Source organism: Lepidochelys kempii, chromosome 2, assembly GCF_965140265.1.
Source record: "Lepidochelys kempii isolate rLepKem1 chromosome 2, rLepKem1.hap2, whole genome shotgun sequence".
Taxonomy (NCBI): Eukaryota; Metazoa; Chordata; order Testudines; family Cheloniidae; genus Lepidochelys; species Lepidochelys kempii.
Genome location: NC_133257.1, coordinates 209,785,667 through 209,798,027, shown reverse-complemented (window position 1 = coordinate 209,798,027; position 12,361 = coordinate 209,785,667). Strand labels below are relative to the sequence as shown.

The window sequence follows — 12,361 nt, the reverse complement described above, 5'->3', positions numbered from 1 at the left end:
TACTGATAGCATGGGGCACTGTACTAGTATGCCATGCACTAAGAATTCCAAAGCGCATGCTGATGTACTGCTGTTTGAAATTATTTTTGTGGGTGACAGACTAGAGTGCTGTAGATTTATAACCTGGCTTGCTGTGCATTAACAGATCATGTAGATGAGCCCTAAAGGGGATTTTGTGATAAAGTAAGGAGATGTTGTACCTAAAACCAAACAGCCCCTGTGCAATATAGCTCAACATTTTCTCAAATGCTCGAACCTGAAAAGAAAACCCTACACATTCAGCAAAAGGAAGAAACTTGGAAAACAATGCTTAAAACCACTCTGGCTAATGTTGAACTTTGCCTAGCTGGTATGTCCAGATTCATTCCAAAGGGATCCCTTGAAGTCATTAAGGTAGGGAAAGGTCACTGATTTAAGAAAGGAGCAGGAGAGAAGTAAAGAGGAGATGGGCCAGTCCTATTAAACAGGCCTAAAGAGGGCAAGTCAAGGCAGAAAAAATGATTTTGGGAAAAGAAACATTATAAATAACTCGATGCTTTTCAAACAGAAGCACTGTGCTCTTGAAATTAGAAACATTCCACCTGTAATATAGTCTGCTATCCTGTAACAATTAATTGAGGCTCACTCATGCTCAGAATTGAAGACACGTTCTATCATACTGTGATACTATGTTTTCTGGATGCCTGCTGGTGCTTTTCAAAGCACCCAGTCCAAAGAGAATTCCAGGTTACTTATTGAGTTTCCCTTTCAATATTTTGCCAATAAAATCTGCTCTTATGTGAAACAAATTGAAGTAGAAACTTACTCTATCAGGCATCCCCAGCTTTAGGCAAAACACACAAAAGGGTGAGCGAAGAGTCCTCTGACAGGTACTGTACCAAACTACATTGAAATCTTGAGTACTAGTACAAAGACAGCCACAGCTAGCTCTTAGCTCCAAACAGTACCACAAAGCTGCTCCTGCAGGCATACAAGTAGAAATCACACAACGTCTAGTTGCATCCAAAAATTATGTAACTGTTGGGCTACACTGTAGCTATGAAGCCAATGCAATTTTGGAATGTATCCAGGTACTCCGTCACCTACCTTGGAGGTGATCGTGCAGCACTAGCCCCACATGTCCTTGTCCTATGAATGGGACAGTTCTACCACCAACATAGCAGACAACTCAGACAAAACTAGTTATCGATCAAATCAAAAATCAGCCCTAAAAGCCATGAACGCAGGAGCTAATGATTAATGAACGCTAGGCCCAAGAAGAAGTTTAACCTGAGAGACTAGCACAGTAACTCAGGGGTGGGCAAACTTTTTGGCCTGAGTTTGGGGTGGGGAAATTGCTTGCAGAGCCAGGGCAGGGAATTGGAGTGCAGGAGGGGTTCAGGCCCTGGCCCGGCACTGCTTACCTACAGCAGATCCGGGGTGGCTGCAGTGTGCAGGGGCACCACGTCCCTGTACGGCCCCTGGGGAGCACAGAGGGCTCCACACAGTGGTGAGCTGGAGCCAGTTGTTAAATTTAGAAGCCCTTTTAGAACCGGTTGTTCCGCAAGGGACAACCGGTTCTAAAAGGGCTTCTAAATTTAACTGGCCAAAAGTGGCACCATAGGCACCGACTCCACGGGAGCTCCAACCCTGGAGCACCCAAGGGGAAAATTTGGTGGGTGCAGAGCACCCACCAGCAGCTCCCCGGCCTCAGCTCACCTCCGCTCTGCCTCCTCCTCCCCTGAACGCGCCGCCCCGCTCTGTTTCTCTCCCCCCCCCTCCCGCTTCCCCTGAATCAGCTGTTCGCGCCAGAAGCCGGGGCAGGCTGAGAAGCAAGTGGCAGCTTCCCGTTCAGGCCCAGGGAGGCAGAGGTGAGCTGGGGCAGGAGGCACAAGGAGAGCTGCCCACACAACAGCAGGTAACCCGGGGGGAGGGGGGGGAGAGCACAGGGGAACCGCTCCCTGCCCCAGCTCACCTCCGCCACCCTCAGCCTGAGCGGGAAGCCGTGGCCTGCCCTCCCCAGCTTCCTGCCTAACAGCTGATTTGTGGGAAGCCGGGGGGGCACAGAGAAGTAGAGCAGGGCGGTGGGTTCAGGGGAGGAGGCGGAGCGGAAGTGAGTTGGGGCCGGGCGCAGGGAGCTGCCTGTGGGTGCTCTGCACCCACCAAATTTTCCCCATGGGTGCTCCAGCCGTGGAGCACCCAGGGAGTCAGCACCTAAGGCGCCACTTTTGATGTGATCAGTGGGGGAGCGGCCGCTCTCCCTGCTGCCCCCCCAGCTACGCTCCCCCACCTCTAGGAGCCAGAGGGACCTGCCGGATGCTTCCTGGGAGCTGCCCCAGGTAAGCACCGCCGGGACTCCCCACCTCACCCTCCGGCAGGTGCCTCTGGCTCTTAGGGGTGGGGTGGGCACCCACTATGGTGGCCCACGAGACCCTCTTGCCCGGTTCTGGGGGAAGTCAGGGGACAGGGGTGGATGGGGCAGGGATCCTGGGGGGGGATGTCAAGGAACACGGGGGGGGTTGGATGGAGCAGGAGTCCCGGGGAGCAGGGGTGGGCAATGACCCCCTCACGGGGTGAGGAGGGAACCCATTGTTAAGATTTTGGCAGCTCATCACCGGCTCCACGTGTTTTCCTTCACCTGTGGATACCTCCCCCGAAGCTCCCATTGGCCGCGGTAACATGTTCCTGGCCAACGGGAGCTGTGGGGAAGGTACCCACAGGCAAGAGCAGTGTGTGAAGCTCTCTGCTCCCCCTCCCCCACCGGCTGCAGGGATATGGTGTGGCCGTTTCCCAGAGTGGCGTGGCGCCTGTGGGCCGGATCCAGCCAGTGGGCTGTAGTTTGCCCAGCCCTGCAATAACTGTTCATAGAAATGCTAATCAAGATGCCTTTGGCAGGATTTTCTGTAACATGATGAAAAGTCTGTACGGTTCCCTAATAAGCCACTGAAGCAAGAAATATTCCAGTTGATGACAAGACTGGTACACAAATTGAGCAGACGTTACAATGAAATATGTTAGTAGCAAAACGTATTGCAGATTGCTTTTTTGGTGTGCCTCAAATTACAAGGTATCTGCCTGTGCTGATCTACACTCTTTTAGACAGATTTGTCTTTATGGCTACTTTAACACTGTTAGGCTTCGAACCCTTCCAAGATTCACACATGAAATTTTACACTTGTAGCACTAGATTAGTAGTAAGGAGTGGAAGTGACTAAGTATTAACCCACTGACTATGTATTAAAAAAAGTTCTTGAAGGACACTTGTTTTCATTGTCTTCTGTCCATTGTAAATGGTTTGAAAAGCCGTAGCTTGTTAAACAGTAAAACCTTCCCTAAAGATTCATCAAATCATGTCCTGGCGTCTTTGGCGGTTACATATACAGAAATCAGAGTAGCAGCTGTGTTAGTCTGTATTCGCAAAAAGAAAAGGAGGACTTGTGGCACCTTAGAGACTAACCAATTTAGACTAACTCACGAAAGCTTATGCTCAAATAAATTGGTTAGTCTCTAAGGTGCCACAAGTCCTCCTGTTCTTTTTGCATGTACAGAAATAACGCTGCCTCTGAGACCAAAGACACAAAATTCCATAACTTAAATGAGGAAGGCTTTACTTTGTCATGGGGCTTTGGACAGGAATTCCGAGGAGTTTAGAAGAGTACAGACTTAAAAATTACCAGTAATAAAACCCATGACAGTGTGAAAGATACCAGGAATTAACCATTTTCTGGGTATTCCAATTAATGGTGGGTGCTATTATACAAGGGGGAAAGTTTGGGAATCTTTCCTCCAACTAATAAGATGTTTGAGGAAAATAAATCTTGCTAAGCAGTTCTAGATTTTGCTTTGCAATACATCTTTAAAGATACAGAATGTAAAACTGCTTTATTTTCGCGCTCTCTCTCACGCACACATACACGAATCACTTCACTTTTCAATTCTCCATTAACATTACCAGCAATTCAGCCTAAACATCAAGAGTAGATCCCACCTCACTGAAGTTGGGGGGAAGGAATGAGATACAGATTGCCACTTTTTGCACACTAGCATCACAGATTCCATCTGCCCTCCAAATTTCAGGGAAGTGCTATTTGTGTGTCTTATCTGTAATAAGCAGAAGACGAGAACAAATGGCAGCAAAAAATAAAATGTCTGTAACTCCAAGTGAACAATCTAGATCTCTTTCCTAAGGGCTGTTATATATTCCTTGGCATTCATATGCTTGGTTGTGACTGGCAGGCACAGAGCCTTTCGAAAAAGATCTAGGCAACCTAGAACAAAATCCCTCACAATAAAAATGAAGCCATTAATTGCAAAGTGTACTGTGGGCAGCATAATATTGATGGAGGGGAGGGGAGAAGAAAAAGTTATAAACCACAGAGATGAATGCTGGTGTTCGGCCAGGTGAAAAGTCTGACTGCATCAGACTGTTGCTGGCTACCCTAAAGATTGTGGAATACCTGTGGACTGCTGAAGAGTTCCCTATATAAATACTATTAATAAAAAAGACGAATTGAAAGAAAGCCATAAAAAACCCTGGTCATTAGAGCAAACATGCCTGCACTAGTCGTATCACATCTTTAGTTTAAAAACAAAAAAAACCACAGAACTATATCTGATGATAGGAGTTAAACTCTTTATTCCATTCAGAGGCATCTGGCAAGTGGAGCTGCGTTGGGGGGCACATTACAGATGAAAAAATGATCCATACTTTGCGGATATTGAAATAATTTACAGTATTTACTTTCTAGCTATTCCCAAATACTCCAAATTACCAAATCTCAATTGAAAATAAGAACATGATTTACCACACTAAGTATAGAAATTTAAGAGAGATGACAGTATTTAAATCAGCAAATGTAAATGCATTGCCTATTTGTAAATAACTTTTATGGAAAATAATAAAGTCAAATCCTTCTCAAATGTTAAGAAAGGAAAATTGGACTTAGACTTAAGCCTCAACAAAAATTAAAATGCTATGACTTTTTATACTTCAGTAATTTCAAATTCATTGCAAGAAAAAATTCTCCTAAAGACTAGATGGTCACTGTCAAAAAAGGAAAAAAAAACCCTCATTTTTCTCTGCTAAAACTACAACATAAGTTTGTGGTTTTTAAACCAATTAGTAAAGAAGAGATGCAGGAAAAACACTTCAGACCATTTTCAAAATTATCTAATCTGTACAACAATGATCTTTGGGAAAATTATCTATGCTATGTGAAATGCCTCTATTTCAATATGAATCTAAGAGGTAGATCAACAAAATGATGAAAGGTTTTTGCTAGTTGTGCCCCTCAAATCAGTGCAGCATGGTGATTCTGATCATCTCATGCACAAAAACATCACACACAAAAAAAGGTTCGGAGGTAATAGCATGGCTCTGTAGACCACACACATACAGGCGCACACGCGCACACACACAGCAGTCTTTATGCACCATGTGTTGCCACATCTTTAAAACTGAGGTAGACTGAAGTTTATTGTAGAAACTTGAATGTGTTATATTACCACAATCATTATTCAAATTACATTCTGAAATTAAAAAATTTGGTAGCTTTCCTGTTATCCCTGCCTTTTGACAATTTCGTCTCTTCCTTTAATGGTTGGTTGCAGAATGTGCATAAATCCTGCTGCATCTATATAAGCCAGACTAGAGGTTGTTTTATATCGTTTAAAACCTTCCAAAGTGGCTTAGTGTGGCCCATAACAGCGGCTGGATATGTAAACTTAGCCTTTCCTTATCTTTAAACACGATCAAACAGTGTTTGACCTTCCCCCATCGTGGTAACTGAAAGCAGGATGATGCGACCTGCAGGAAGCAGAGACCATACAGCCTTGAAACTACTCCAGCAGATCAAGTGTTCTATCAAACTGAAGATGAAGCTTGCTCTTTGAACAGAATGGCAAAGTCCAAATGGGCTGCAAATGTTTACATGTAGCATTATTAGGTAGTGATGGTCAAAGGCACAAAGGGTTCATGCATTCAATCAAAGTAGCACAAAAATAATAAAAAAATTCAGTCTCCTAATTTTTCCCTCAACCCCAGCCTCTTGCCATCACTTCCTTGTTCTGTTCCCAAAAAAGTACCGTCAAACTTTTTCATCCCATCTTAAAAGAAAAATAAACGGCATTGCTGCTATCAGAATGTTGGCATCATTCGCTATGTTTTGAACATTCACTGAATTTTTTTTTTTAAACAAATGATGGTGTTGAAACGCTCAGAAAATCTGAGGTTAGACTTTTTTTTTTTCCTCCATCTTACTCCCATCAGCCAGCAGCTAGAAGTATCCTACTATAGCCCCACCCCCACCCCCACTAATTCTGTAGTACTCCTGGCTGGTGGCTGATCAAATTTTAATTTTTTTTTAAAAAAATAAAATGCTCAAGAACTATTAGCTTTATAAAGTATACAAAAAAAAGCGCAAAAAGGAACAATTTCTCATTGAGGTACTAAATGCCTGAGGTAGTTTAGTAAAATGCATATTTATCTTTTTATGCCCTGGCCAACACCATTCAACACTTCCCTTAGGTTATTCATGGCAGTGTTATGTAAAAATGCAACCAAATTTTTTAAAAAATGCCACTTGTTTAACATGGGGACTAACACTTAAACTCTTGTCAATACCCTTGCGCTAACCCTACCCCAGCCCCAATCCCACCCTCCAATTGTGTTTCTTCTTTTACAACTGGGCCTATAAGAGCAATGCCTTTTCTTTTTTTTTAAACCAGTGAACTCAGAAGAGAAAGCTTCATTAAACCAAGTTCTAAAATTGCTGGGGAATAATAAGAACAATAAAAAAGACTAACAAGTTTATGTTAAATTGTGAGAATAGAACAAAAGGGAAGTGAAGGGGTCCTTATTTTAAAGCTGGGTTTCAAAAGTTTGAGAGAGCCTAAAGAATACATTCTCAGAGACAGCGTTCAATGGTTGCCTGGTCCTCAAACAGGTGACTGGCTTGGTGAAGCTTCTGCATACAACTCCAACAGGTGTTCAAAACCTGTCTGTTACACAGTCTGTCTTTGGTCTGGCATCTGTCTCTGATGGGCCATTCCCTAAACCTTTATTTTCGTCTTGGCTGAGGCTGTCCGCTTTGCGCTGTTTTTTGCTGTTGCTGCTGCCTTCTTACCTGAGCCAGTATTTCCTGAATTTTCCTCTGGGCAAGCTGCAGGATATAAACAAAAAGATGTTGCTGTGCTGCAACGGTTCCTTGTTATATTACACTTGGTCATTTCACTGTTACTTTTGCCCTTTTCTTCCACCTGCCATGATTTGTTTGTCGTATTTACCCGTTGTCCCTCATCATACAGACAGAACCCTGCAAATCCGCGGATATCCATGGGCCATTTTTGCAGCTCGTGGCTTGGATGCGGATACACATTTTGTATCCATGCAGGGCTCTCGCGATCTCCGCACAGAAAACAGGGTGATGATGTAATGGACAGGAAGGGGACGAGGCAGACGCTCTGGCCCCAACCGCAGAAGGTGTGAGGGGCCTGGGAGGTGGAGGCGGGAATGGAACTCTGACTGCAGCATACACACACCTGAACGGAGCGGCTATCTCCCGGCCCTCAGGCTCCAGCTTGGCTTTCTGAATCATGCAGAAGCGGGCTGCAATATGTGGCAATAGCCTGCTAGGCATTCTGGGAGTTGTAGTCCCCAGCTTGCTCAGACAGAGGAGGTAAACCATAACTCCCAGATGGGAGCACGACCATGTGCTCTTGCGCAGTGAGCCAAGTGCCATTTTGAAAGAGGTGTCTTTGTACTTTGAACTAGTGGGTGGCAAATGTGGGCGCTGTGAGGAGAGAAGTTGTTGCTGCTGTCTGTCCCGGCCGGGTCTGCGTGTGTTAGAGCCACCTGGGCTGTGTAGGGCTGAGCGGGCGGCGCTGCACACAAGGACCCAGGATTGTAGCCTCCCTGCCCGAAGAGGGGAAGGAGGGTGCAGCGGGTGACAGAGCAGGTGGTCTCTGGGGAGAAGCAGGGGACGGTGGGGAGTTGGGGGCTTGGCACAGCCCTGCGTCACTGGTGTGCAGTGACCTGTGCAGCTGTTATTAGAACCATGCAAAGCTGCGGATATCCACAGAGCATTTTTGCGGATACAGATTTTGTATTCATGCAGGGCTCTACATATGGACTGGAAACTGTCTGGGCAATAATCTCTCTCTCTCTCTCTTTTTTTTTTTTTTTTTAGTTATTATTGCCTTGTGTAAACTGCCTAGCACCAGGGGGCCCTGATGGGGACCCCTAGATGCTACCGTAATACAAACATAGAAAGAAAAACCACATTGAAGGAAGTATACAAAGTTTATCAAAATGTTATTCAAAAATTAGCACTTGGGGAAATTAGAAAAATGACAAACATAGGCCTTGATTAGCACTCCCCCCGTAGCTAAAGCCCCAAGTCCCAGCACCCACTGGGAGGCTGAAGATGGGAACAGAGCCATAGGGTTGAAGCCCCAAGCGTAGCTGAAACTGGGAGCGGAGCCGGGCTGAAGCCATAAGCCTCAGCACTCACTCCAGATCTAAAGCCCTGAGCCCTGGTGCTCCCGAGGGTCAGAAGCCCTCAGCTCCCCACTCCTGGCTGAAGCCCTGAGCCCCAGCGCTAAAGCACCAAGGCAGTGAAGTATTTGCTCCCCACTTTTTTGCGTGTGTTTCTCCTGCTGCCTGATTACTTCTGGTTCCAGAAGGCAACCGGTGGATCAGTAAATCCTGAACTCTGGTGTTCGTATCTTTGAGGTTCTACTGTAGTAGCAACTATTCCTTGGGGGATCTGTGTGGTGTGTGTAAACCTAAGATTCACAGATACGTTTAGAGTTCACTCCAACTCAATAACTACTCCCATCACCGTAACCTGCTTACCTGGCATGCATAGAAATGGCCAGTTATTTTCACAACAACCTGATCATTTTCATCAGGTGTCTGGTCACGAGGGACAACAACTTCTGCACTTGTCAAATTCTGAAGCTCATTTACCTGTAAATTAAAAAAAAAAAAAATCAGCAAAATGCAGCCATCTTTAATTCATGAGAATTTTTTTAAAATACTTGGCTATCTGAATGTGCAAATAATGGCAAGGTAAACTCCTTCAAATGCTCTATGATGACTAAGTGAATTGCTCTAACCATTTACTGTATTAAAGATGACATCATGGGTTTAATGGAGGGTGCTCAATCCACGGTGCATAGACCTGTGAACATCACAACAGAGCAAAATGCGCACATTAAGCTACAGACAGCTGCAGACCCATCACCCTAGAAAGTTTCTACTGCATACGCACCATCTTCAAGGCCAGCTCTCTTGTATGTTTGTTCCCATGGGGATTTCTAAAGAAGGGCTAAAATCCTGACAATCCTCAACTCCCTTTGGGTCTGATGGGATGGTAGCAGTGCAGTACAAGTCACCTGCCTCTTAGTAGGTGGGGTGTAGGCCTCATTATGCCACAGGATGGATCCATGCCACAGGATGGATCCATGCTGGTGAAAATTGTGCAGTTTCTTTCCAGAAGGTCAAATTAGATCACAGTGGTCCCTACTGGACTTAAAAATCTATGGAAGACTCAAGGATATTCAGTACCTCACAGAATTAATTTTTATGCAGTGGCAGCAGGTCAAAGTAAAGTAGTACCATTCCTAGAACAGGGTGAAATTCTGCACTCCACAGTCAGTGGACATCTCAACGGCGAAAGCAAATTTTCTATTTGTGCTTCACACAGGAAAACTTTGCCCAGCAATGTTTTCATTTTCCATCCGCTTGATACATACTGGGTACGATCCTGTAAACCCTTACTCAAGCAACTGATCCTATTGAAGTCAATAGAGTTACTGGAACGAGAAAGACTTTACAGAATCTGATCTCTAATTAGGAATCTATTATTCTGAATGGAAGAACCACTGTATTTCCATTTTAAGCCCTGCAACTGACAAGCAGATCCATGCAGGTGCAGTGGTTCACCTGTGGTTTTTTAAAGAGGCAATTCTATTAAATTGACCCAACTTGAATTGCAGGCTGCAGAAAGGAAAAACCCAAAGAATGAAATAAGTTTAAATAGCATACAGGCTTGAAATTAACATGCAAAGAGTTAAAATGTGAATTAGCTAAAGAGAAGATTCTACACTTTGAATGTCCTTCAGGTAGATTTCTTGTGTCCCATTATTTAGGTTTTGCTCAAGTACTTGCCGTTTTGCCTCCTTTACCAATAACTCTACCAGCAGCATAGGATGGCACTTTTATATGAGCCTCAAGTTTCACTTCTTCTTTAGGACCAAAGAAATTTTCTTCTTTAAGTTTTCCATAGATTCTCCCTTGAGCCTGCAAAAGTAATTAATATTTTTAAAGGGACAGCATCATTCTGAAATCAAGTCACCTTTTAAAAAGCAAACTAAAACCCACCCAAAGGGAAACTGACTATGTACAAATGCGCAAATCTACTATGTACAAATGCAAAAGATTTTTTCTTATCAAAGTAGTTGGTAATTTATTTTTAAATGAATGGAGTGTTCAGATTCCTAACTAGAAGATACCACAGTTAAACCCTGAAAGAAGGCTTGACAAGCAATCAATGAATATCAAGTAATGGCATAACAATGAACAACCTCCTACTGTTTTCCAGTAAAATAATCCAGCCATTTGAATTATGGTTAGAATGTCTCTCTCTAGAGGTAAAGCTGCAGTAAAGAATCAAAGGGGGAAGACAACCGTGTGCCAGATGTTATGTTTTTATTATCACCAGGGTGAACATAAAGGAGTTTACTGGTTTACGCAGTAGAAGTTTCTGAAATTCATCCTCCAGAGGACGGTGAATTCAAAGCAAAACCACATGACAAAGACTTAATTTACACCAGGTTTTACGCCTTTACATTTAATTACCAAGTAATTAAATGCAATGTATATTACTTTAGGTTAGCTCTGATTTTTCATGTGGGAGATTAAGTCTCTCAGTATAGAGATGAGTGGCACCTTGGAAGTTGTGTCACTTTAACCAACATGCATCACCCTATTGCAGTACTGGATACGTAGTAGTGGTGGGCAATAAGACAATAAAGCAGGAGGGTTTGCCCATTACAGGTGGAAAGCTGAATCTCTTACCTTTCCAATTTTCTCTGAGTTGATATATACTAATTCTAGTGGCTTGTCAAGCAACTATTTCTTTGTTCCCTGTCATTCACAGGCAATCTTGAGAAATATTAGATTACTCTTCCACACCATATGCCTTTCAACATCAGGTTGACGTTTCCCATGCTGTATCACAAAATGAGTCCAATGGGACAGTGGTGGAAAGGATCTCCAAGAGATGTATATTAAAGGTCATAGAGACTTTCCATTTACCACATTACCTCCCTCCCCTTTCTCAATCACATCAGTACACAGCAGGACTAGAACACAAAAAGTGATGGGTAGGAAAGAAATCAGGGCAGGGTTTTTTTATGTTGTTTCTACTACCCCAACATCTTAAAATGTGCCAAATAAAACCTTCTGTTCTTTTAAAACTTCAGAGACACAAAATTACGAGTCAAGTAAACTTCTCCATTGTCCATTTCCCATGAAGGTTTGTTCTACAACAGGGGAAGATAAACTTCATGAATTTGCTTTGTGCTTTAGACCACTGGTTCTCAACCGGCGGTATACATAGATTCATCTAGATATTTGTCTAATTTTACAACAGGCTACATAAAAAGCACTAGTGAAGTCAGTACAAACTAAAATGTCACACAATGATTTGTTTATACTGCTCTATACACTGAAATGTAAGTGCAATATTTATAGTCTTATCGATTTATGTTTATAATTAAATGGTAAAAGTGAGTTAGTAAGCAATTTTTCAGTAATAGTGTGCTGTGACACTTCTGTATTTTTGTGTCTGATTTTTTTAAGCAAGTAGTTTTAAAGTGAGGTGAAACTTTGGGGTATTCAAGACAAATCTGACTCCTGAAAGGGGTACAGTAGTAGGGAAAGATTGAGAGGCATTGCTTTAGACTTCAATTACATTCTTTCATAACAGAGCCAAAAAGCCAGGAATCTGAAGTTACCGTATCATCCTAATTTGAAAGCAGCTCATAGCTGGATAAATCCAGGACCTGTCTTCAAGATCTTAACATACAAGACTATTTAAACCCTTGTCAAACAAATTATCTAAAGAAAAAGATGTGGACTAGATTTGTCTTTGTAGGAAGAACTACCTGAGTGGAAAGACATTTAGTCTCAAACTCACAAGCACACATCAGAAGGCATGGAACTTGAGGCCCTACCGTAGAAATCATTCAGTCTCGCTCTTCTGCTTGAGATTTTTCAAAGCAGTGTAAGGCATTTAAGGAAGATGTTTGACTAAATCCCCTGCACTGCTTTGAAGAAAATCTTAAGCCACTGTCACTATTACCGCCGCTTCCAGCA

At 43.3% G+C, this 12,361-nt stretch overlaps 1 protein-coding gene across 2 annotated transcripts in view; it reads right to left on the bottom strand.

Annotated features, from left to right (window-relative positions):
• Positions 1–4,592: 4,592 nt before the first annotated feature.
• IGF2BP3 (insulin like growth factor 2 mRNA binding protein 3) overlaps positions 4,593–12,361 on the bottom strand; it is a 167,592-nt gene continuing 159,823 nt past the window's right edge. For both annotated transcript variants that reach the window (XM_073333722.1, XM_073333723.1), the window contains 3 exons: positions 10,151–10,282; positions 8,834–8,947; positions 4,593–7,139 (listed from right to left, as the gene is read on the bottom strand). In XM_073333722.1, the coding sequence (XP_073189823.1) occupies positions 7,038–7,139; positions 8,834–8,947; positions 10,151–10,282 (348 nt within the window). In that variant the 3' untranslated portion in view covers positions 4,593–7,037. The remainder of the gene's footprint in view (positions 7,140–8,833; positions 8,948–10,150; positions 10,283–12,361) is intronic.